This window comes from Glossina fuscipes, unplaced genomic scaffold (assembly GCF_014805625.2).
Source record: "Glossina fuscipes isolate IAEA_lab_2018 unplaced genomic scaffold, Yale_Gfus_2 2, whole genome shotgun sequence".
Lineage (NCBI taxonomy): Eukaryota > Metazoa > Arthropoda > Insecta > Diptera > Glossinidae > Glossina > Glossina fuscipes.
Genome location: NW_023998416.1, coordinates 16,494,254 through 16,517,504, shown reverse-complemented (window position 1 = coordinate 16,517,504; position 23,251 = coordinate 16,494,254). Strand labels below are relative to the sequence as shown.

The 23,251-nt window shown below is 34.7% G+C and overlaps 1 protein-coding gene across 1 annotated transcript in view; it reads right to left on the bottom strand.

The window, feature by feature from the left end:
* Nucleotides 1-23,016, bottom strand: part of LOC119634094 (transient receptor potential-gamma protein) — a 28,667-nt gene extending 5,651 nt beyond the window's left edge. The window contains exons 1-12 of the mRNA XM_038028033.1: nucleotides 22,950-23,016; nucleotides 11,271-11,310; nucleotides 3,719-3,903; nucleotides 3,487-3,617; nucleotides 3,182-3,419; nucleotides 2,973-3,115; nucleotides 2,708-2,897; nucleotides 2,458-2,640; nucleotides 2,286-2,397; nucleotides 2,102-2,224; nucleotides 1,886-2,044; nucleotides 1,623-1,762 (exon numbers count right to left, since the gene is read on the bottom strand). Coding sequence (XP_037883961.1) covers nucleotides 1,623-1,762; nucleotides 1,886-2,044; nucleotides 2,102-2,224; nucleotides 2,286-2,397; nucleotides 2,458-2,640; nucleotides 2,708-2,897; nucleotides 2,973-3,115; nucleotides 3,182-3,419; nucleotides 3,487-3,599 — 1,401 coding nt within the window. The 5' untranslated portion in view covers nucleotides 3,600-3,617; nucleotides 3,719-3,903; nucleotides 11,271-11,310; nucleotides 22,950-23,016. The remainder of the gene's footprint in view (nucleotides 1-1,622; nucleotides 1,763-1,885; nucleotides 2,045-2,101; nucleotides 2,225-2,285; nucleotides 2,398-2,457; nucleotides 2,641-2,707; nucleotides 2,898-2,972; nucleotides 3,116-3,181; nucleotides 3,420-3,486; nucleotides 3,618-3,718; nucleotides 3,904-11,270; nucleotides 11,311-22,949) is intronic.
* Between the last annotated feature and the right edge of the window lie 235 nt (nucleotides 23,017-23,251).

The window sequence follows — 23,251 nt, the reverse complement described above, 5'->3', positions numbered from 1 at the left end:
CTCGCTTTGTTATCTGATATAAATGAAGGAATCTTTTGTAATTAAAAATGGTCAAAGAAACAGTATATAAATAAAGAATAGGTCAGGTCCTATGCCCACTTTCTCGATTTTAATTAGATTAAAAATACGAATATTTTTGCATATGAACTGTTCGTGAGTTACTTAATTTAGTCAGAGAAATACATTCTAATGACTAAAGTCTTAAAGCACCAGCATCCAAGGCTATCGGCTTTATTGAAAACTACATCACATCTGGTGTTTGAATCCACGACTTTGGAGTTGTTAGTTAAGATCCCTTATCTTATCTACTTGACCACTCAGGCGAAACATAAACACCGAATTGATTCGGAGATGTCAATACCCTCTCCGCTCAGTGCGCGTCACATTAAATATTCACTAAACTATATAAATTCTAAATCTATTTAAACATGTTGTTTTGCAAGGCTCGCTTCTTGTCATCAAAACATTTTAAATATTTTTTGATAAATTGGATCCAATTTTTGAATTTTTCTTTTTATAAATAGAAAACCAAAAAAAATAGCTTAAATAATGATTTCACCGAACTCATTGACATAGTAGATCAAAAAACTGTCTCGGTTACTAAATGTTAGCGTAGCTTTCCTACTGGTTTTATGTATTCCAATGATCTAATCAAGAAGTTACGGTGTAACGAATACTATAATACAAAACCATAGTAACATTCTGACATCCAAGTCTGTTTTGTATTGCCAAAGGTGAAATCTGTAATAAAAACTTTCCAATATTGAATAAAACTGTAAAAGTTCAGGAGAGGACCATTATTTATATAAGACAGCTTTATATTAGGGCTATCGGAAAGTTCTGTCCGTTCCTAGAATCCTAGTTTGCGAACAATAAAACGCCTTTCCGCAATCTTCGATGTTGTTAAAACAGAATTCTTCTTCAATATGGTCTCCAATTTTGTCGTCTTCATTCAAAGATGATCGCCCAGAACGAGGCGAAGTCGCCTATTTGCAATTGTTCGAACTATCTTCTGCATGTGTTACCAGAAACTGTATCTTCACCAAATACTTCCAACCAATTTCGAAACGCTTCTGCTGTACTTCTTCGTTATTGGAATTCGCACAAAATGCAGCGACGTAAATGGGCTTTACCAATAGCCGTGGTTAAGCGATTACTTCTCACTTAATACTAACATGAATCACCTGTGTATATGTGTTCACGCAGTGAGAAAACGAGAGAACCAATTATGCGTCAAATAAAGATGCGCACACTTATCGAAACTTTTTATAACCGGAACGGACGGAACATTCCTATAGTCCATTTATGACCCATGATACATGTTTATTGCGGATTTCAGATCTTGAAGTCTTTCATCTCGAACGTAACTTTGAGAGCAATAATTGGCAATCGACTGACTTGACCGAGGTTTGCTTTCGTGAGTATTGTGGGCTTTCAAACCCCTTAAACCGATCCTACCAAGAAGACGCACGTCAGCTGACCGCATTTCGCAATTCGTAGAACTTCACTGCTACAGATCGCAGACCTATAACCCAAAGTTAGTGTTGCGGTTTTTGTAGAAAAATTGCCCATCTTTCGAGTAAATTTTAATTATATCGTATCATCAAACACCGTACAATTACCTGAAAAAATGATACTACACGTAAAGCCACTGTAGCCACATACAAGGAATTTGTAACAAAATCAATCACATTCCACATATCGTTAAGGTATTCTTGCAAACCAACATCCCATAATTGTTTCACTTCACTCCAAATTAAGCCTAGAGAGAGAGAGAGAGAGAGAGAGAGAGAGAGAGAGGGAGAGAGGGCAAATGAAGAAGAATAAGAACAACATTTTTTTAGTTTCATTAAAAGATCTGTAAAAGATATCAGCTAAAATTTACCGCTAACCCAAGCCAGTATAAGCCATTCTATAAACGTTGGTTTGGCTCCTCTTTTCGTGGGCAATTCCTCCACTTGATGATGTATGACAGCTTTTGTTTCACTCCAAAACCAGCCGCCTATAAATGTTTCTATTCGTTGCGAAGCCAACATTAATAAAACTGAAAAAGCAAATTCTCATTCAATGTTGGCGGACATCCATAAAAACGTTGACTTACATAAAAAGGTAAAATAAGAGGCACTGTGACATATAAATTTTATAAAAGGTTTACGCATTGTTTGTCCTATGCTTGAATACGGCGCCAATATGTAAGCCAAAGAGAAGATGGGAAACATTATTCCTGAAAGTAAATGGAAAATGGTTTTTAGCCGATCCTTCCAAACACACAAAATTAGAGCGACCTATGCGTATTATATCCACGGCTTGCAAGGCCATATTCTTACGACGAAAGCCTGGCAAACCTTCATACCAAATACTCGCCAATAACTGCTGGACATTAGGATGGGCTACAAACTATAAAAAAAAAATACCAATGAAGTATCATTTAAAGAAAGGATAAAATTCACTTTCTACCTTCTTTTGACGCAATTTAATGGCCAGTTTTAAACGATTCAAATGCATACGTTCACCATGCTCGTACACAGGTCCGGTAGGATCATGATTTAATAAAATTTCTAATTCATGAGAGGTGCGCGTATGATCTAGCAGAGCGGTGGCAAAATCCTGACATTGTTTACGCAATTCCTGATATTCATTCTGTTCATGCATAAAGAAATGATACGTTACAAATACTTTTAAAAGAGTTTACTTTCAAATAATTCACTTTAAATTCGTGTTCCAAAAAGCTTAAACGCCGCAATTCCCAGGATAGTTCAAATGCTGTTAAAATGGGATCTTTTGAGGATAAGGCAATCAAGCTGGGACTAGCCAAAGCCCGATAAGCATTAATACGGGAACGAGAATGACGCAAAGAGTCCTCTTGTCTTGACTGAACACATTCATCACACCCGCAACTATATTTTACATCAAGGTTATAAGAACACATTTTTAAAATTTCATTAAATTAAATCATTTTATAATGTAGCTACCGAACATCATGAGGCATTGGTAATACTGCACCTCGGTCTAGTAGAATTTTTATAATTTCGTAATTATCCCTATGGGCAGCTAAGATCAGTGGGGTTACGTCTGGCGTAAATGTAGAGGTGTCTTCGGACGATGATTCCCAACTCTTCAAAAACAATAAGAAACTCTTTCAGTTATTCCTTTACATTTTGCCATTTTCACAATTATTTACATGATTTCCCTCGTTTTGAAATGTTATATTTTCATGATCCAATAGTACTTCTACGGCTTCCACAAATTCTTCTGATATTGAGTGCAGTAAAGCGTCCTTAGTGTCCACGTTATAATTGATTAATAATTCCACCATTTCTAAATTTTCATTATCAATAGCCATGAGCAAAGCAGTACGACCCAATGGATCCACACAGTTGATATTTATATAGTCAGTGTCCTGAGCTTTTTGCAACATCCTTTTACGTCATGCGTACGTGAGAAAAAGGATAATTCGCAAATTATTTTAGTCAACGAATAGCTTACCTTCGTGTTCCTGCCATGTCACCGCGTTCCACAGCCAAAAGGAATTTCTTTTCCTCCAACGTCAATTGACGAATTTCCTGATGTGGCCTGATTATATTCTCCTCTTCCATCATGCCGTGTATGCTGTGACGCTGTATACAGATTCGTGAAAATTAAATGGAAAAGAAAATAAAAAAATTCCGTAACATCGTACTTGGCTTTTATTTAATATTTTGTTTAGCTCTCTACTCACCTTCACCCTTTTAGCCGGTTCTATCTGCACGCTAATATGCCCCGTACTGTCAGTGCCATTCGATTTCCTTTCGGTATCGGATGTATTGCCACTACCATCAGTGCCGCTTTTAATTTTATTTAATATCGGTGCTAAAACTGATTTCCTTCGTGCGGGGCTGACAAAGTGCAATTTTTTTCCTTCGTCTAAAAACAAAGAAAACATCCTTCACATACACAGTAAATGTAGCACTGCGTGAGAAATATGCCTACAATTTGCTATTGTGTTTTGTTAACCGTTCTTCACGAATATCTCAAAGAACTTCAAATAGCTTTATAGAGCTTTACATGTGACGCGGTGTTTCGCCGTCACCAGTAGAAGCTGACTGCATATCAAAACGTTTTCAAATGTCACCTTTTATGAAATTCCCCGGCTTTCTTGTAAACGACTGACGCATATCTTCAAGTTTGGAGCGTTTCATAAAGCAATACTAACGCAATAGAAAATAAATGAAACAGATAACAATTTTGGCCTGCAGGGTACGAATACTTTACAAAACGTTAGTAGGTTAGAAACGTTGTGAGTTAGTTATGGTTATGGGTAAAGCAATTTAGTTGTAACCCGCAAACAATATGTGTGCTGTTAGCGGCGCATTTGAACAATGCCAGCGACACTACTTTAACAAAGCGTTCCTGTACAAAGCTTTGGCACGTGGTTACAGTAACCTGACACAGTAAAATTTGGTCATTATGTTGAGGCGCCAACACTTCATCTAGCCAATAGGTCCAAGGTATTCAATTTTAAGCTAATAATTATGCTCTCCATCGCTTCTGGTGCGAGAGTATATTAAGTGTGTTTGTGTGTGCATGCAACACCCGATGCAACCTGCATCGACAGCTGTCGAACGGATATGTACGTTTAAATCTCTTCAAGAAATAATTAACAGACTAATGGAAGGTAAACACATGTTTAATATACCGCAAGTAGAGCAACGTACTCTGCGTGATTATTTAGTCCCTTACGCATCCGCGAACTTGCACCTAATCAAACCTGGTCACATATTATCCCCCTAAAAAATGTTAAGGTCACAGATGAATTATTTCTCCTATACCGCGCGGTAATAAACATATTTTTTATTTTCAAACATCGAAAACCATATCGATGACTTCGCATTATAGCGCAAACACTATATATAAATTATGGAAGAGACGCGCCGATTCAGATTATCTGCTCGAAAATTCAAGCTCTTGTGTCCCATCAGACTATGTTAAGAAAGTAGTTCAAGATAGAAATATTAAATCAACTGACCAAGTGATCATCAAATTTTTAGGACAATAGGCATAAAACGCAGTAAAATTGGCAAAGAGTTATATTCCACGTATATCGTATATACATGAACACAAATGCGAATTTTGATGAACGGTGAGACGGGACCGGGCTTTGTGCAAGCGAAAAGGAAATAATCCCAACTGACATTTTCCACGATTTTGCTTCGTCTTGTAACAACCAGAAATATTTGCTGGACTCCCAATTGATATGTTCCTGTCCGCCAGTCTGACGGCCGGCTGTTCAATGTACGTTCATGGTCCATGCCAATGGAACTACTGCTTGACACTTATATTTTTTGCCTAACGGCCACAAATCAGATAAGCAAATGGAGGGTTCTTCCCACAGGGAAGCAATGTATGACGTATAAAGCCTTCTAAAAGATATTAACCTAAAACTAGCTACAAATAAGCAGAAAGTGTAAAAGTAACGAGAAAGACTAATAGGAAATTTTGATGAAGCATTTGCGCTACAAACAATGCGAATTTTTCCATGAGCCTGAGGAGCGGTATCGCTGCGGTTGAAGTGGTATTTTAAAATATCAAATTTATTGGAAATTTTGGTCCATTTTTTAAACGTAACCACTTTTCAGTAAAATGATTCATTTACTTATTTATTTATTTATTACGGCAGGATCTGCATAGTTATAATAGTAACAAAGTTAGCAAATGTCACAGTCTGTATTTTTTTTAAATTACCTATGAACTCGCACACCTTTTACAAGCCCTATTGTACGGTTTAGTAAGGTTACTATTGTCCAAGGCGGCTAGCGGAGAAAACGACATTGAATTTCTCCTCGACCTATTATGTTACCGGGGCGTACTTTTCCGATTTCTAAATTTCCAATGAGTGCAACTGCTAACCAAAGCATTTATATTATATGTCGGATATTATCACTATCTGTCCCTAGAATAGATATTGCTTATATTGTTAGAAAAAAACTCAAATTCCAAAAATGGTCGGATCAAATACATATTCATGAGGCTTTCCTTGGCGGATGCAGCCGGTTGTTGAAAAGATTTATAACAATTCCCTGAACATATCGTAGAAAAAAGGGTCGACACAAAAAGGTACCGTTGGCGCTGGCGTGTAGCTTTTGAAAGGGTATATAAGCGGAATATTTGCGAAAGGTAAAGTCAGTCGAGTCAAGAAAGTTGAATCTTAATATTCAAATGGACAAGATCCGAAGAAGCATTTGCAAATATAGGTTCATGTAAACAATTTGTAGGTAGATCTTCTAAAATCTGCAAATAAAATCTATGCTATCCTAAGGATCACAATTCATTGGACCGAAGTTAATTTCAAAAAATGTCGGATAAATGCGTAAAATCGCAAAGGGAATTTTACGATACAATATTTAAAAGAACCAGTGATAGTCAAATTTGACCACGAAATTAGAATATAACGTAAGCTTTTGCAACAATTTGCGCGTAAAAATTTCACAGAAAAGGTTTAATTCAGCGAAAAAAAACAATAACGTGTTCGTTAACACATTGTGTTGGCTTGAAGTGGTGATCTTTTTATTAAATGGTTTGTTTGTATGATGAGTTGTTGTACCGCCTAATGACTTCTGATTTAAACTATCCCGAAAATTAGAAAAAAAATTTTGATGGAAACGTTTTTTTTCTTCAGATAAGAGGAAAAGGGTAAATGCGCTTGAATGTGTTACAGAAATTGTGAATTAGCGCGTAATTATGAAAGAATTAACTGAAGAGTATAATAATGTTTTTTAATTTATCAATGTGTTTTAATATTTACGCTCTATGAACTTTTCAGTTAACGTGACACTCCATGTTATCATAATGGAAGGCTTATTATACTTTTATTAAAATTTTTTCGATTATCAAAACCCGTTTACACGAAAAAAATGACAGCGTGTGCGTTTCATTTGCAAAATTAAAAAAGAAATCAGGATATCGAAATGTTACAATCACATGCGCTCATATGTACGGATAGCGTGCTGTGAGCAGCTATCTATTTTAGGCTTATATATTCTCCTTCTGTCTATGTCAGCAATTTTATGCTTAATGATATGATATTTGTTGTTGTAACAAATATATATTACTACAAATATATATTACTACTATATATATATATATATATATATATATATAACATATAGAAAATCTAGGTCAATTGTTGCATTTTGTCTTTTCGCCCTTTTTCCACAACTATGTAAGTGTAAATATGTTTCTATGAAAATTTATCAATAGTTTAATAACAACTTAGAAAACTATAGTCGAGTTAAAATGAACTTTGACTTACACATCTTATATGCAGATCAAAAAATTCCGTATATTGACTTATTTTTAGCGCTAACTGGGGCTCGATAATTCAAGATACATTTTATGCTTAAATCACTAACGCAGCTCGTGTACCATAGATTGGCCTTCGCCTTGAGGCAAATCGCTATATTCCTCACTTTCGATAAATTTATAAAAATCATAAAAATGTTGTCATTATTTATTCAATTAACCGACTACATTTTTCAAACACTATATAGAGATGCAGATGTTAAGGGAATTTTGCTTTTAAGTCCGCTGGTAACTAATTCTAGAGGAAGCTTATTCAGCAGCCATATAAAACGAATAGTGCTTTTTACACAATTTTTATCGGACAGACGTCTCCGTCAGACATCAAGTTAGAATTTCATGCTACTTGGAATCAATAATTTACGTGCAAATCTTCAATGTTTATGGAATTTTTGCAATGACGGGATTTCTATCACTATTGAGATCTCAATAATTACCAAAAATTGTTTTCATTATTTATACATATATTGCAGGAACGTTCTATATAAAAATTTGTTGAATGTTACAACTGAAATAACAAGATCAACATATCACATTAATTCTTGAATGGTCGCAATGATGAGATTCACGCTGTGTTGTATATGCTATGAAAAGGCAAAGGAAATGTGAAATGCTAACAGAAAGTGTTAACTATGTTAGAGGGGATGGCGAATGACGAGAGCGAGAGAAAATAAGGTTGCATAAAATTATGTCAGATTTTAACATATAATGCGCGCAAGTGACATTGACATCATGAACGAATTATTCAATAAAAAATAATGACCTTTATGAAGTAAACGGATTTTAATTTCATTCATAACAAAAAACAATATATTATATATATATATATTTTTTTTTATTTATATTTTTTGCGCACAATTTTCTTAAAAATGTGCGAAAATTATTAATATTTCTTTCGTTTTTTTTTTGGTTACAACTCAAAAGGGAATTTTTCGAATGATGAAAATTTGTGCCTTTTCTTTATTTTTCTTCTTCAATTTGTGCATATTGTGTAGGCCGTGGCAAAAAATATGTTTTCTTGCTAGCGTTCTCTGCAAACACATATATAGGCTTTGCTAGAAGTAGACACAAACCCCCAACACATTAAATATTCATCGGAGTTTTTGTTATTGTTCGTTTCGGTCTGCGTGGTGTTTAATTTCAATAAAGAAATCTTTTTACAATAAAACATCAAAAATGAAAAGAAATGAAATAAAAGAAATAATAGTCACGATTCGCAGTCTTTCATGTTTATTGATTGACCTGAAAAAAAAAATAAAAAATTTTTTTTCGATACGTATGAGTGCACACATACATACTTTTATGCAAAAACATGTAAGCATTATTCGTCTGTCTTTTCGTGCTTTTATAGAAAATTGAAAAAAAAGAATATATGACGCTTAAAAGTATAATAAGTAAAACCGCTATAGAGATCCACGGTCTAACATTAAACACCCTACATAACCCTACAGTCAGTCATATACCGCGTTCTCAAAATAAGGCTTTATAAGCGAAGTACTTGAAAAGATCATTCGATTCGAATCGTTTTCGATACCGTTCGCTCTTGTGCCCAAAATACGTCAATATACTACATTTCTTTAGAGTATTTCATAAGTTGCGGACTGTTGGTTGAATGCAAGCAAACAAGACAGCCGGGCGAACAGACAAGCCTAAAACGATTCAGTAATTGATTCTCAATCTATCGGCATAGTAAAAGGGATGTCTGTCTCAAATCCTTGTGCGTGCGCCATAAATGCGAACAAACTCAATATACCCTCGTAACGCAGGTTGTGTTGTATGTAAAACTATCGAAAAATACAAATATTATTGATAAATAAATTATGGGCTTTAAAGGAGAGCACTCAGTAAGCATCACAATGCAGTTTGTGGAATATGTTGCTAATGCTGGCCTCCGCCATGATTTGAAAATTAGAATTTTGCTCGTTGATGGAAAAAGTTACCCACCCTATAGGGTCTAACCCTATAAACGTCTTGAAAGTACCTAGAGAGCTTAACATATATAAAATTTCAACTTAATAAGACGACTAGATTAGCCATCCAGTCTACATTTTAAGAAAAGAAGGTCTTTAGCTGCTTGTTCTCACTGTACCTTTAGTTCGACAATTGATTTCTTTATCTTTATTTATTTATAATAATAATAATGATGATTGTAAACTATAAATAAAAACAATGACATCCTAAAAAGCAAAATGATCGGCTGCGTCAGAATTACTTTAGCATAACAACTTTAAGCATAGCAAAGCATTCGTTCACTGCGGCTACTAAAAAAAATAGTGCACAAGAAGAAGCTATTTATATCTTCCTCATCAAGAAAAAAAAAACATTCACTATTTTGTTGCTCCATTAAAAATATTAGGTCACATAGAAAAGTCTCCGCGGCCGCAAGCTTCTTTTCGTAGCCTGCTCTTTTCAAATGATTCTAAGCTGTCATGTGTTTGAAGTTCAGTACCTTCAGTTTTTCCTAACAGCCTGCGTGTCTTCGCGGGGCCTTCATTCACACACAGCACCGTACACTTCACCCGATACACCGTCCTGCGCGCAAAAACCGCGTAGAATTTTTAATATGAGCCAATCAATTAAAAAGACTTCTCTTTGCCCGCAACCTAATGATGGGCGAGGATTTCTCTGAAAAGTGTTCGTATAGATTCGGGTATCTTTGTCTTTTTTCGGTTTCACGATATCCTAAGAGTAGATATTTCTATCTACCTTGAATCTCAGCATGCGTCGTACTATGCATCAGAGAACGTATCGTACTGTATTTCCTAAGCTCTTGTGAGAATACCATAAACATTTCCTTTAAATGATTATTGTTGAGACGAATGGAGTAAAACGGACAGCCGTTTAGCTTTCACTTCAAATAGTCTTACTTGTAAACAGAAATAGTTTTTTTCAAAAGTATGCGTAATATTTTCATTTTTATCGCAACGAAATTACAAAATGCAGAACAATTTTGCGAAAAGTTTTTCAATAAAAGTGATATCGTTGTTGAAGTCAAAACAAATAAATTAAAATGCTTCGGGTACCAAGTCATACCAGTTTATTGGGAAATGAGCAAGCTGATCGAGCGGCGAAGTATGCTGCTTCTGCTTCTCTACTTATCGATGATGTCGTGGAAAAGCTGGATGTTTAAAGATACATTGGATGACAAGTTAAAGGGAAAATTATAAAAGGAAATCTACAATGCCGTCACCAGCACTACTCTTGTATTAATCCTCAATTAATTCCATTTTCGAGAATTCGCATTGGGCATACAATTGCAGCTCACCAATGCATTTTAAAGAATTGTTCCTCCCCAATCTGCAATTGTGGACAAATTCTCACTATAAAGCACATTCTCTATGACTGCCTTATCTTTTCCTTGGCTAGAAGCGTTGCATTTGGACCGACCAATCCGAGGGACATTCTAAAATCAGCTACAGAACAGAGTATCAATACAATATATTACTTTATTAAAACTATTAGGCTCAATATCTAATGTGCTTTTATAAATTAGAGCCGATAGCCTATGTATTGCTAGTGCTCAATGTCTTCTTCTTTTAGTCTAACAATTTACTTCGCTAGTCTAAAATTACAATAATAATAGAACTTTTTTCATAATAGCTGTGTGGAAAGTCAACTGTTAAAACACATCCTTGATCGCGCACTTGTCTGTAGGAATTCGTGATGAAAGCTTTGCGTTACCTTCTGGAGTGCTCAGTAGTACTATCCTCAAAAATTTGCAGCAGACACCAATTCGAAGCTTTCGTATACATTGAATGAATAATTGCTTTAAGGGTAAAGTGTAAAAATTTTGAAGATTTCAATTTCGAGTGAGGTGCTGTCACGCCCACATATTGAAAAACGCTATTTGCCAAAATGACCAACGTGCATTAACCTTTACACTAGACTAGTATGTAATAGCTACCCTCCTCTTTTGTGGACACATGTTAACTTACCGCCTTCTTCGGTGGCTTTGACATCGCTCCATTTTGACAACTGCAATAAGAGAAAGTCACAGATTAGTTATTAAATTTGGTATATATATAGATATACAATTGCAATAACACATTCGCTATCCATGTTATTAGTATAACTTTTTTCGGCGATGAAATAAAATCATAGATTAAAAGAAAAACCTTGAGCAATAGCAACAGAGACTGTCGGCTCTATTTTAGAAAAGAAAATTGCATATTAAGCTTAGTAGCTTTAATAAAGTAACCTATTAGGTCGAAACTGCGTTCTGTTGGCGATTCCAGGATTTCACTGTTAATTGTTCCGAATGCGGTTCTTCTATTAAGAGAAGCGTTTCCGAGAAGCGAAGTTCCTTCCAACGTATTTTTGAAGATCCAAGTTTCCCGCCCAATCAGTTTGCTCGCTTTCCAAAAAAAGAGATATGAGTAGCTACCCAATGCGTTTAAATCTTACCACTGCATGTTGCGATGGCATTCGCCAATCTATCAATAGTGCTCCAGATGAAAATTAAGAGATTCGGCACAGCTTTGAAATGTGACAAGCAAGATTCATAGCTTGCAAGGTAGCTCTGGCTTCAGTTGTGAAAGCAGAAGTAGACCTTGCTCTTGTTGAAGCACTTTCGTCAAGTGTGTTATTAAGCAGAATGTATCGTGAAGCGTCTATTACGATTGATCTTCTGAAGACGTAGTTTGAACTGTCCCTTGGCTTTTTTTAGTCCACATTTCGTTGTTGACTTCAAAACACTGTCTCAAAAGTGCTTTATTCACTCAAGCAAAATGTATAAGTTGATCAGTAAAGGGCTCGTTAACTTATGTCGAAGTCTATTAGTGGCATCGATTGAAAAAAAATAATCACCAAAAGAGAAGGACCAGAAGCACATATAACCCGGCAGAGGGATTAAAGAAAAACACCACTTGCTTCGCAGTTGCGAGTGGAAGCAACATTTGTATTTGTTGTGTTTGTCTTTCTATCATGGAAATGCATAGAAGCAATCATTGCAATAATACACCATGGATATACATATATATAGAATTTAAACAATAAACGGACAATCGATCATTTTGCGTTTTTTCAGGTCAACAGTTCATCCATTTTTCTTTTACTGGAAAATCACTTAAAAGTGATTATTTGTCGCGCATTTCCTGCAAACAACTTTTATTCAAACCCTAGATTGCAACCGTAGACCCTGTTCGCATATTGAGGAGACAAAAGCTTTGACGATCCAATAATCGCTTAAGCCATCCGCCTCGTACTATGAAAAACCAAGTCGCTCATCACATTTTCTGCGTTCGCTTGATTCCAACAACATATTTATTGTACCCTACACCTCTTGTGATACAGCGTGTATTATGTTAATGCGGACGAATGTCACACACAGAGGGGCTTAACATAGACCCACCTTTTATTATGCCAATCGAATCAGAATCGCAATCTGAATTGATCTAAGCCTGTCTGTCCGTCTGATGCCTGCTCATGAAAGTTTATGCTCATATTTTATTGATATTTGGTACAATGATGTGTTTTGACCCAAAGACGAACGCTATTGAAAATATTTCGGATCGATCCATTTTTCGATCACTCGATATTTGGCTCATTTTCAGGAAGCAGCTTTTTTTTGCTACTATCTGGTCGCCTGTTACACGTCACTGGTATCACTTGATAAGGTAACCATTGCGTTTCTAATGCCTACTGCAGAAGGAAACGCCCTGAATCTGATAAATTATTGTGATGCTTGGTTGAACAGTGTACTGTTCCAATACCACGTCATAGTGTTAGTGTATCACAGTGTATCACGATTGGCAATCTTTGTGTATACGATTTCACTTACGACTGAGAAAAACTTATCGCATCATTACGTGGCACAGGTTAGGAATTTTTCGTATACATTACATAACGTATCTTACATCTCGTAAATATTTCAAATCGTATTTTTAAGCATTTGAGCATTAAAACTATACGAATCAACACCAAATTATACGAAGTAGGAAAACAGCTTTTGGACGACACACAATTGCAATAAAGTCTCAGCAGGTGGACAGGCAAATAGATAAATAGAAAAACATTGTTGACTCTGTTCCGCTATAACCTATAGGCTGCATACGATAACATACTGTAGCATTTTTTTTTTCAAACAACCTTAGAAGCAATTGGATTAACAAAAAGTTATCAGGGAAAGCGCTTTCAAATGCTTCCCCTTCTACCAAGGCTATAATGTTTCAGGTTTCATCGGTTCATCTTATGATTTACGATTTTTGGAAATTTGGTGAAAACATCGAAGCAAAGAGGGGCATGTGTAAATGGAAATGGCAAGTTAACTCCGGCTCTTACGCTCATCAGCAATAGATGGAGGTCTGTTTCCATACGAGATAAGAAGTTGAATATAATCCACTATTATATTTGATGAAATGTGTAGAAAAATAGGTGATCCCTAAACTTCGACAAAGTTACACATCATGTTTTCTTAACCAGAAATTTTTTAAATGAATTTAACCATAAGCCTATAAAATTTTGTATATTTATATTATGCAAAATGTTAATCCAAGAGCAGCAAAATTCAATTTTGAAAAGAAAAAAACCGAAAAAAGAGCAGAAGCGCTGCAAACTATTATAAATAGCACTAAAAATGTTTTAGTAATGAAAAGTAATAGAAAACAAAAAAAAAAAAACAATATTTATAAGATTGAGCTGAGTGTTTTGACACCCACTACGTGCATGTTTTGGTAAATTGCGATCATTATTCGAATTGTTGCGCACAATTCATTTTTCGATTTTCGGCCTTTTCCGAATAGGTTTCATATTAGGTTTGTAGTAGTGTAGGTGCTTTGATTAGCGTACGCTTTATTTTACAAAATTAGAAGAGTATTTACAGAGAATTTATTACGAAATCGAAAAGGGGCTTACATACAGAACGCAGAGCCGCACAACACTTTCCTGCGTTCAGCTCATACATATTTGAATGGTTCCGCTCTTCCATTGTCACGATTAGACTTTCCTTGCCTTAAGCAAATCCTCCGTTTATAAATCTTTCGAAAATAAGTCACCATTACCAGTTTTCATTCTGTCTATAATATGTTTGTTAGCCCTTTTTCCCGCGTGAAGTTTCGGGAAATTTTTGTTAATTTTTGTTTGTTGCAACTGCAGGTACACTTGACGACTTGATGCCATTTTTGATTGCACACTTAATCAAGTTGTTTTAATTTTTTTTAGTTTGTAGCCTATAAGTTTAGTTATGTATTGAGTGATAGGACAGACATGACCTTTTGTTTGAGAAACATACGTTTTCCAATATCCATCGCCTTAAGAGGACGTTCGCTAGAGACGACAGTTGAGTGAGTCTTAATACCGTGATCGTTAGCGGAGAGTGACACCGGTTAACATTAAACACCATTGAAAAATAGGTCCAAAGTGTTGGCGCGTAAGTGATATACTCAAGGTGTTCAAAAATACAATCTGCCGAAACAAATGATGTCCACGGTAACGAGAGAGTTCCAAATCACCAAACGTCAACGTAATAGAACGTAAAGGTAAGCGTAATAGAACGAGATAAGTGAAGCCCAGTGAAGTATATAAAAAGGAGTGCAATAAAGTGATTTATTGCAACGAAAGGGTAGCGGTTATTAGTTGCACGAAAACATGTCTTCCAGATAAAGTTTGCACCATTGAAATACCATAAAGGGAAGAAAGAATTTTTCTTAACTGTTTTTTCTTTTGCAATGAAGAGAAACAAGATACTACCTTGTCTACTATTTTTTATTGCATCTCACAGCGTTTGTGACACAAGATGTACTAAATTTGTGCGGATGTATATAACACCCAGACCACTGTAAGATAAACTTAAGTTTTATTATATCTATCGGTAGAAAATCATTTTCTGAATCTATTAAAGAATGTCTCTCCATCTGTCTGTTTAATGTCTGCCCAAGTAAATTTTATTCAACCTGCAGATAGCAATTTTTAAGTGAGATTTGGCACATCGACACGCTTAGATCCAGGGACAAAGGGCATCGAAAATGGAAGGGATTCGGCCATTTTTACGATCACTCCCCGCACAATGCCTCGTTTTGAAACGGCCGCTATATAGAAAATGTTCGCAAATTTCTGATATTCTTGACAAAAGTGGCTGAGCAATAATAGTACAATAGTTATAATAATAAATGAACGTGAAACATATGGACCGGATATGTTAATGTTTTGCAGTGAGATATGATTCTTAACAGCAATTTGACATAAAAGTCGATTGTACCAAATTTGTACATTCAAATTGATTGCAGGACAACCTTGAAATTGATGCTTGTTTGCTGAAGCTACGGAAATGATTAGGTTGTCTTGGCTTGGAAATGCAGTGAACTATGAAGCAGTGGGTTTGTCCATCTCTAGCAGAAGCAGCTTAGAAAGTAATCTTTTGCTTGGGCTGGGTGCATCCGCCGTTAGCCTTGTATTCTTCAGGCCTGTCTCCTTCTGATTAGCACTGGTTCAGATCGATTCTGCAATATTTAGCAGATTATTAGTTCCGTAAAGTTGAATATGCATCAAAATGGGTCTACGATTATTTGGCCTTGAATCTAATAAATCTATCTATCGTAAGGACATTCACCATATACCCGATAAATGGCAAAGAACCATATATAATAATGGCGTATATTTTGATTATCAACCTTGGTGATAACTATCCTTTTAACAATGCTAAGATTCATCAAAGGACGCTCACTTTCATTTTGTACATCTATCACGTCTATTTCTTGTATCCTGCTCGCAGCAAAATGCCAATGAAAAGTATGTTTTTTTTATGGTAAAAAAGTTTAATTTTTAATACGTAATGACAAAAAAGATAATAATCAGTTCTTTGACTAGAAATGATCTTTGCTAAATTTGGACCGCGTCAGCCAGCATTGGGGGTCTTCTACCAGAAAACGTATTTTTCGTTATTAATTTTGTGGTGGTGTAGAGTATTCAAGAGTTGGGTGTGCCGAATAATCGAGTTCTTATACTTTATCTATAGCAATTACAAGTCTTACGATACTGAAAAAAGTAAATTTGAAATTTATCTTTTCTTTTAAGACGAAGCTCTAAGATTGCAATCGAGATTGCAAGAGGTTAATGAACGAATAAATAGGAAGACATAATTAAAACGATTTCATTATTAAAGAAAGTTAAGCAAGGAAATATTTATCTTTTGGGACTTTTCGCCGTATGTTATCAACGTTTATTAAATATAATAAATCCTCTATAGAGGTTATAGGAAAAAGAGAAAGGTAAACATACTTGATTTACTCTTAAGCATAGCAACTTATGAATGAAATCTGTTTAGTGGAAAGATAAATAATGAAAATCGTTGCATTTGACTGACTGACTGACTGCTATGTGTTTATGTTGTGTACACTATTACACACGAGTGATTACAGATATTGTCGCTATTGTGTCTCTATGCTATTTTATGTTTTGTGAGTGTGTGGCGAAAAGCACTCGAGTAAATCAGCACTATGACAACAGCTGAACAATACGTATGTGCATAGACGTGTATAAACACAATTTCAGTGACAATAATAGTGCTACACGCACAAATTTCCCTCATACGTGAACGGATTGTAAAGAAGAAAGAAGCCAATGTGTAAACATGAAGATGTGTATGTAAATATACATATATATATATATATATATATATATATATATATATATATTATATTACATATATGCCCTTATGTATGCTATGGCGTTTTTATTCGTTGGGTTACTTCAAAGTATTTCATTAACACTACTTTACAAAAAGTTTGCATATAGCCACTATATGAAAGGATGCATGGATTGTTAATGTGGTTGTGTTATTATGTAGAATGTCGGTTACCATGAAGGTTTATATTTGTTTCTGTTGTTTACTTGGATGTTATATTTTCTGATTAAAAATCAAGGTTTTTTTTATCGGAAGGTTGATTGTCTGCGCAAATAATAATAATATAATAATAATCTCCTGCTTATGTTTTTGTTGTTTATGTTGTTGTTCACTATAGAATGCCAATTGAAGATTAGTCTTTTATTTAAATATAATTATCGATGCGTACAAAGATGTGTACCGTTCATCTTTTTTTTCAATGTATTTGTTTCGTAAGCCCTTCTAATTAGTTGGCTAATTTGCAGTTAGAGAGAATGCTTTTTATCTGCTTTAGTCAAGTCCTCGTTAAATAATCTTTTGATGGGGAATCACCTAAACATTCTTTACCTTAAGGATTAAGGTCAACTAAATATCGATTTACATACGTTTCACTATCAAAATGTGGCTTAACTGCATATATGGAACGTCGTAGAACAATTCATTTTTAACAAAAAAAGGAAGAAATTTTATACCCACGCAATAGAGCATGAAAAATAAATGCATAAAAAAAAATTCAAGTTGATTTTTTGAGGCTATTAAGTTGATTTTTGAGGATATTCTCGTGTAATAGTTTTCCTCATTCTCGAACGTGTCATATGAAAATGATACTCTATCGGGAGGAGTTTTACAGTTTATATAGCATATGGTGCTCTGTGAATTTTCTGAAACTAAATCTGAGTAAATGTAAGAAGCTTTCTTTCTCAAGAAGAAAGTCATTCATTACTCAGTATTTCATAGATTCGCATAAGTTGGAGGACGTCGATTCGATCCCAGATTTAGGCGTTCTATTTAACCATAGGTTACGTTTTAACTTGCCTATTGAGCTTGCCGATAAGCAAAGCTAGGTCCGCGCTTGCTTTTATAAAAAGGTGGTCCAAAGAGCTTGATGATCCCTACACTACGAAAAGGCTGTTCATGGGCTTGGTTAGACCCATACTCGAGTATGCCTCTGTTGTGTGGTCTCCTTTATATAGGTGCTATGTAGATGCAATTGAATCTGCTCAAAAGCACTGCTTGCTGTTTGCCCTTAGAAAGTTGGGTTGGGATCCGATTGCCTCTCTTCCTCCCTATGAAAATAGGTCGCTTCTGCTGTCCTTACTGTCTCTTGAGAAACGGTTTGTTCTTGGCGTCTCCTTTGTAAGCAAAGTAATAAATGGTGCTATTGACTCGCCTTAATTACTTGGTGTAATAAGCTTTAATGTCCCTAACCGTTTCTCTAGGCACTTTATCTTGGTTAAGCTTAGTCAGTGTAAATATAACTATGAGTTATTTTATCCGCTCCGTGTCGTTTGCAAGAACCTAAATGACGTCTATCACTTATTCTCGTTATCGGACTCTTTAAAGTCCATTAAAGCAACATTACTTAATACGCGCGATTTACCTATGTCGTACTTAAACTAGCTTTTATCCTTAAAAATTCGTTACGATTCGAAAATGAATTGCCGGACTTGTGCTTGTTTGCGATGGTTTAGGGGTTCATTTGCAATTTGGTCCTGTACCGGTTGTAAGTGTGGCTCTATGCTGATTGTGTACATGCTTTTTTTTTTTTCTTTCTTTCTTATTTGTTTTATTGTACTTATACTAAGTTTTATTATTAATTATTATAAGTTTTGCATTAAGAGCCAATTGAACTCGACTGTTATTTGTTTAGTTGACTTTCATGTATAAGTAGAATTAAAATAAATAAATAAAGAAATAAACATTATCCATATATAAATTTTCTAGTTAAGAGGTGAATGGGGAAAAATCTCCATACTAAAGTGAGATGAAGTTCGGAGATGATGTACTGAAGAACAAGCCATTGTAAACTTGTTTTAATATGTCCGCTCTGTAGCCTAGCCAAAGGAGCATTGCTAAGCAAAAATTCGCATTGCCTAAGTATTTATCATTGATAATAAGCACATGTGCTGAGGGGAATATCCAAAGCGGTTTCAATGGATTTTATGAATTATTTGCTATATTCTCATTCTTCGATACTTTACATAAAATACATACTTTGTGTACATTACATCACTTGCGGCCTGCGCGAAGGTATGTAACAACCAGAAGGGCTACGGAAAAATTTTATTTGACCTGCCAAATTCGTATGAAAAGTTTGGTTCGGCTGGGGCAATTTTTTGAACGCCCTCTCGTATAAATGTTTCTACGAAAATTGAATCTTTATATGGTAAAAAGTCATCATATTCAATAGTTCATGGTGAAAATTGGTTCATAATAGCAAATTGACAAAGAAATCAACCTTAACGAATTTGGGCCACGTGGCTCAATACCATAGGATATAAGGATTGTCAAGATATGTAAACCCTTATTTGTCAAAGAGGCCCAACTTTTAATCTCTTATAATGAAAATTTGTTCGTAACATAGTGTAAACATTATGTAGACCAAATTTGAAATGCATGGATCTATTTCTTGGGCCCCACTGCACACAAGATTTCTCATGACTAGTACGCACGTCCGAAAAAAATTGGTCTGTAGTAACAATTGAGCTAAAAAATTCATGGTAGGGAATTTGGATCACATAAGCTTATTTTTTAGACCTTAACATATGTTAATAAATGTGCTAGACGAAATGGTGTAGGATATGTAATAGTCATCATTGCCTGACTATAATATTCTTGCCTATTTTAAAAGCCTTTATAAAATAATTATTCTATAATGATTTTAATAGCATAAAATATATATATATAAAATATATATAAAATGATGTACATATTTATATATAAACACACGGCCCATCATTAAACATGGTGCGCTAATTCGCTTCATGGTATAAGTTGAACGCCAAGACGGACAAACCGACAGGCAAGCCATAACAAAACGTGGATTTGTCTCAAATTCCTTCTGGATGTTGCACAGATGCACACGAACTTGACACATTTTTTTACCACAAGTGATGTACTCTTCTCTATTTTCATTCTTTACCATATTTTTTCCTTTCTTTGGCTTTTCACAATAAAAAACCGCATGGCGTATGCATTACTCACGCATGAACAACCGAATTTGGCTGCTTAAAACTTCAAACAGTGCATGTAAGCATGTATGCGTGCGAATTCGTATGGTTGAAAATGCCAACATTACGTATGAGTGACAAATAATTGTCAACGTATCATTCCTTAGTATCATGCTTTGATTTCTAATACATTATTTATTTGGAAGCATTTGTGATATGTAGCTATTATGGGCTTTTTTGTTTTTTTTAATTTTCTTTCTAAAGAGAATTTTGAATTTTAGTTTTGCACTCTTTTTTTTTTTGTGTTTTTCCTTTTTTGATTTTCTTATATGTTTTTTTTGCACAATATAAAAACTGTTAACCTACTTTTTCAAGTTATTAGTTCTTGGTCTATTGTTTCATTTCGAAAATTTTGTCAAAGTGTGCGTGTACAAATGCGCATATGTGTAAGTGTAACGACTTTTATCAGTGAATGTCCTTAATAGTGTTAGTAGCGACGTGTGTCTCCAATGTACGTATTTTCACATACTTGTTTACAAATGAAACTTTTTTTTTTGTTATATGCCAATGTGAGTACATGTGTAGCTAATAACAGTCTCATACACACCGAGTTCCGATGATATAAATTGAAAATAAAAGAAAAAAAACAAAAAAAATCACAAGGTAATAGAAAAAGAAGGCATTCAGGCAAGAGCAGTACCCTCAAAGTAATTGCAAGGACTTTGCGGTCTATGTAGTCGTGATTAATGTTTCAGTTTAAACCATTTTTTTTTTTTCCTTTCACCATGCGACTCACTAAAGTCATAATAAGAAGCTTCTTTCATTTTTTTTTTTTATTTAAGCACTTCTGCATTTATTTCTTATCATATATAAGGAAGAAATTTGAAAAAAGCAATAAGAGCAAATTGACTGATTCATCATGTAATGACAAACTATAGGCAACCTTCGGAATTTAACGGCTTCATCTGTCTAAGAAATTCAACCAAACGAAACCCATTTGTATGCACAAGCAATCCTGAATGACTTCGAAAGTCTATATCGAGACTGGAGTAGTAGATATGAGAATTTGTGCGTTCTGCAATCTCTACCCCTTGGATAAATTAAGCTCTATCTAACACCTCCAATTACTTACGGATATCTTCACACGTGTAGCTGCCATAGCACGAAGCCTAATGCTTTCGGGTATTCGATATGGCACCGCATTTTGTCACTCTTACATTTGAATTAATCATGCAACGAGTATTGGTAACCAATTTGTGCTTCATAAACTTTCAATGTCTGAAGAGGCGTACCGAGCCAGCATTGCCAGGAACCTTATCACACTACCACTTCTTATAATACATTACAAGCCTATACTCAGTATGGATGATCTTTGTCCATAAAGCACTTTAAAGCACTTGTATCTGTTTTTACGAAATTACACCAAAATCGTCCAAGTTCTAATGTATCGGAAAAATATCACGATGCCTACTAAGAAACGTGTTTGAAGCCAATCAAATGAACACTGAAGCCAGCAGCAAGCCCGGAAAATATGATTTTGAGAAAAATTATGTTAAAATGTGCAAGCTTCAGCACATTGCCACTGAAATTTTTGCCTGCACAGAACGATGATTTTTATGGTTTTCAATATTTTTATGGGCGTGACACTTTCCATCTCGAATTGCTGTTTGTGTCTGTCAGGTTGCGAAAAAAATGCACTTAGAAATATTACCCTTTAGCTCCCTTCGAGAGTTGTCCTACGAACATCAGAAGAAACTTAAATTAATTAGACACAACGGTTGCCTTTCAAGTCTCGAAATTATATACATATATGCTAGGTATTAACATCTTTGAAGGCATTTCAAATGTTACATTAAAAAATTTATTTCAACTATTGTGTAGTAATGAGGTACTTTGATTCTCCTTTTTTTTAAGCGGTGTTCTCTTTTCACTTCACTTCACTTTGTGTGTAAAAATTTTGTAATTCCTATTTTATTGCTTTATACGGTTTAAAAAGCCTAAACAATTGTAAAAGCGTTTAAATTTATTGAATTATGTTGAACTATACTTATCGCATTCTGTTCTATGCATTGATATCATTTTGGTTTCCTTGGTGCTCTCATCAATAAGAGTTTTTCTGGTTTTTTGCTTGTTATTGCTTCCAAACATCTGTCTTGGTTTGCGGTGTTTACAGCTTTATCTTTGTTTACTGTGTTTTTGATAGTGTGAAGTTATATAGTGCGTTATAATTTAAGGGAACAGTTTGAACGTTCGGTTTAACAAGAGAATTAAATATTACAGAAATAGCAAAAACAAACTTATGAAAAGTGGTTCTGCTTACTACTATTTCGCCTATTCTGCTGCAGGGCATAGATTTAATTACCTCAACCACCGATGTTGTGGCAGATACAGTCAGTTTGTAAAAACCTCACCGCGTGTTAATCCTAAGTAATTTTTTAAGCTTGTTAACTCCGAAAGAAAAATCTCCTTATATCCCCCGCATATATCTTTCAATGGCTCCTACTTCTCTGGTGATATTGACACCTCAAATCTCTTTGTTGAATACCTGATAACTAACTCGGTTCTGAGTCCTAATTTGGTTATTTCAGAAAACGACGTTTTAACTGATTTGAAGTCTCTAAAATAGAATTGTGCGCCTGAACCTGATGGAATTCCAAGTCGCCGATATAAAGCATTTTAGTTACGGCTCACTACACTTTTTTCACTTGTTTTTTTTTTTTTTAATAAACGTAAAATTAGACTCTAAGCATTAAAAAAAAAACAAATCAATATCTTAAAATTGTTAGTATACCACATTCAAGATATATGTTTGTTTGTACAGATATGGAATTTTATTAAGTATTTACCTTGAGCTGTGATTTCCTCTTAAGAGAAGCTATAGAACGAGTTTGTTGCCTTAACGTATCCACAATGTTTTCAATTTATCTATGCGATCATTATTGCCGTCAATTAAACATTAACACTTTTATTAGTCTATTTTAATTTGCATTTCTATTGCCGCTGTTCTTATTTATAAATATTAAACGAAATGTTATTTTAAAATATTTTCTCTAAATAAACAAATGCTAAACATATATAAATTTATTACAACCCAACTGTTGAAAAAAATTATTCATTTTCCATTCACGTTAGAACGACCTTTAAATAT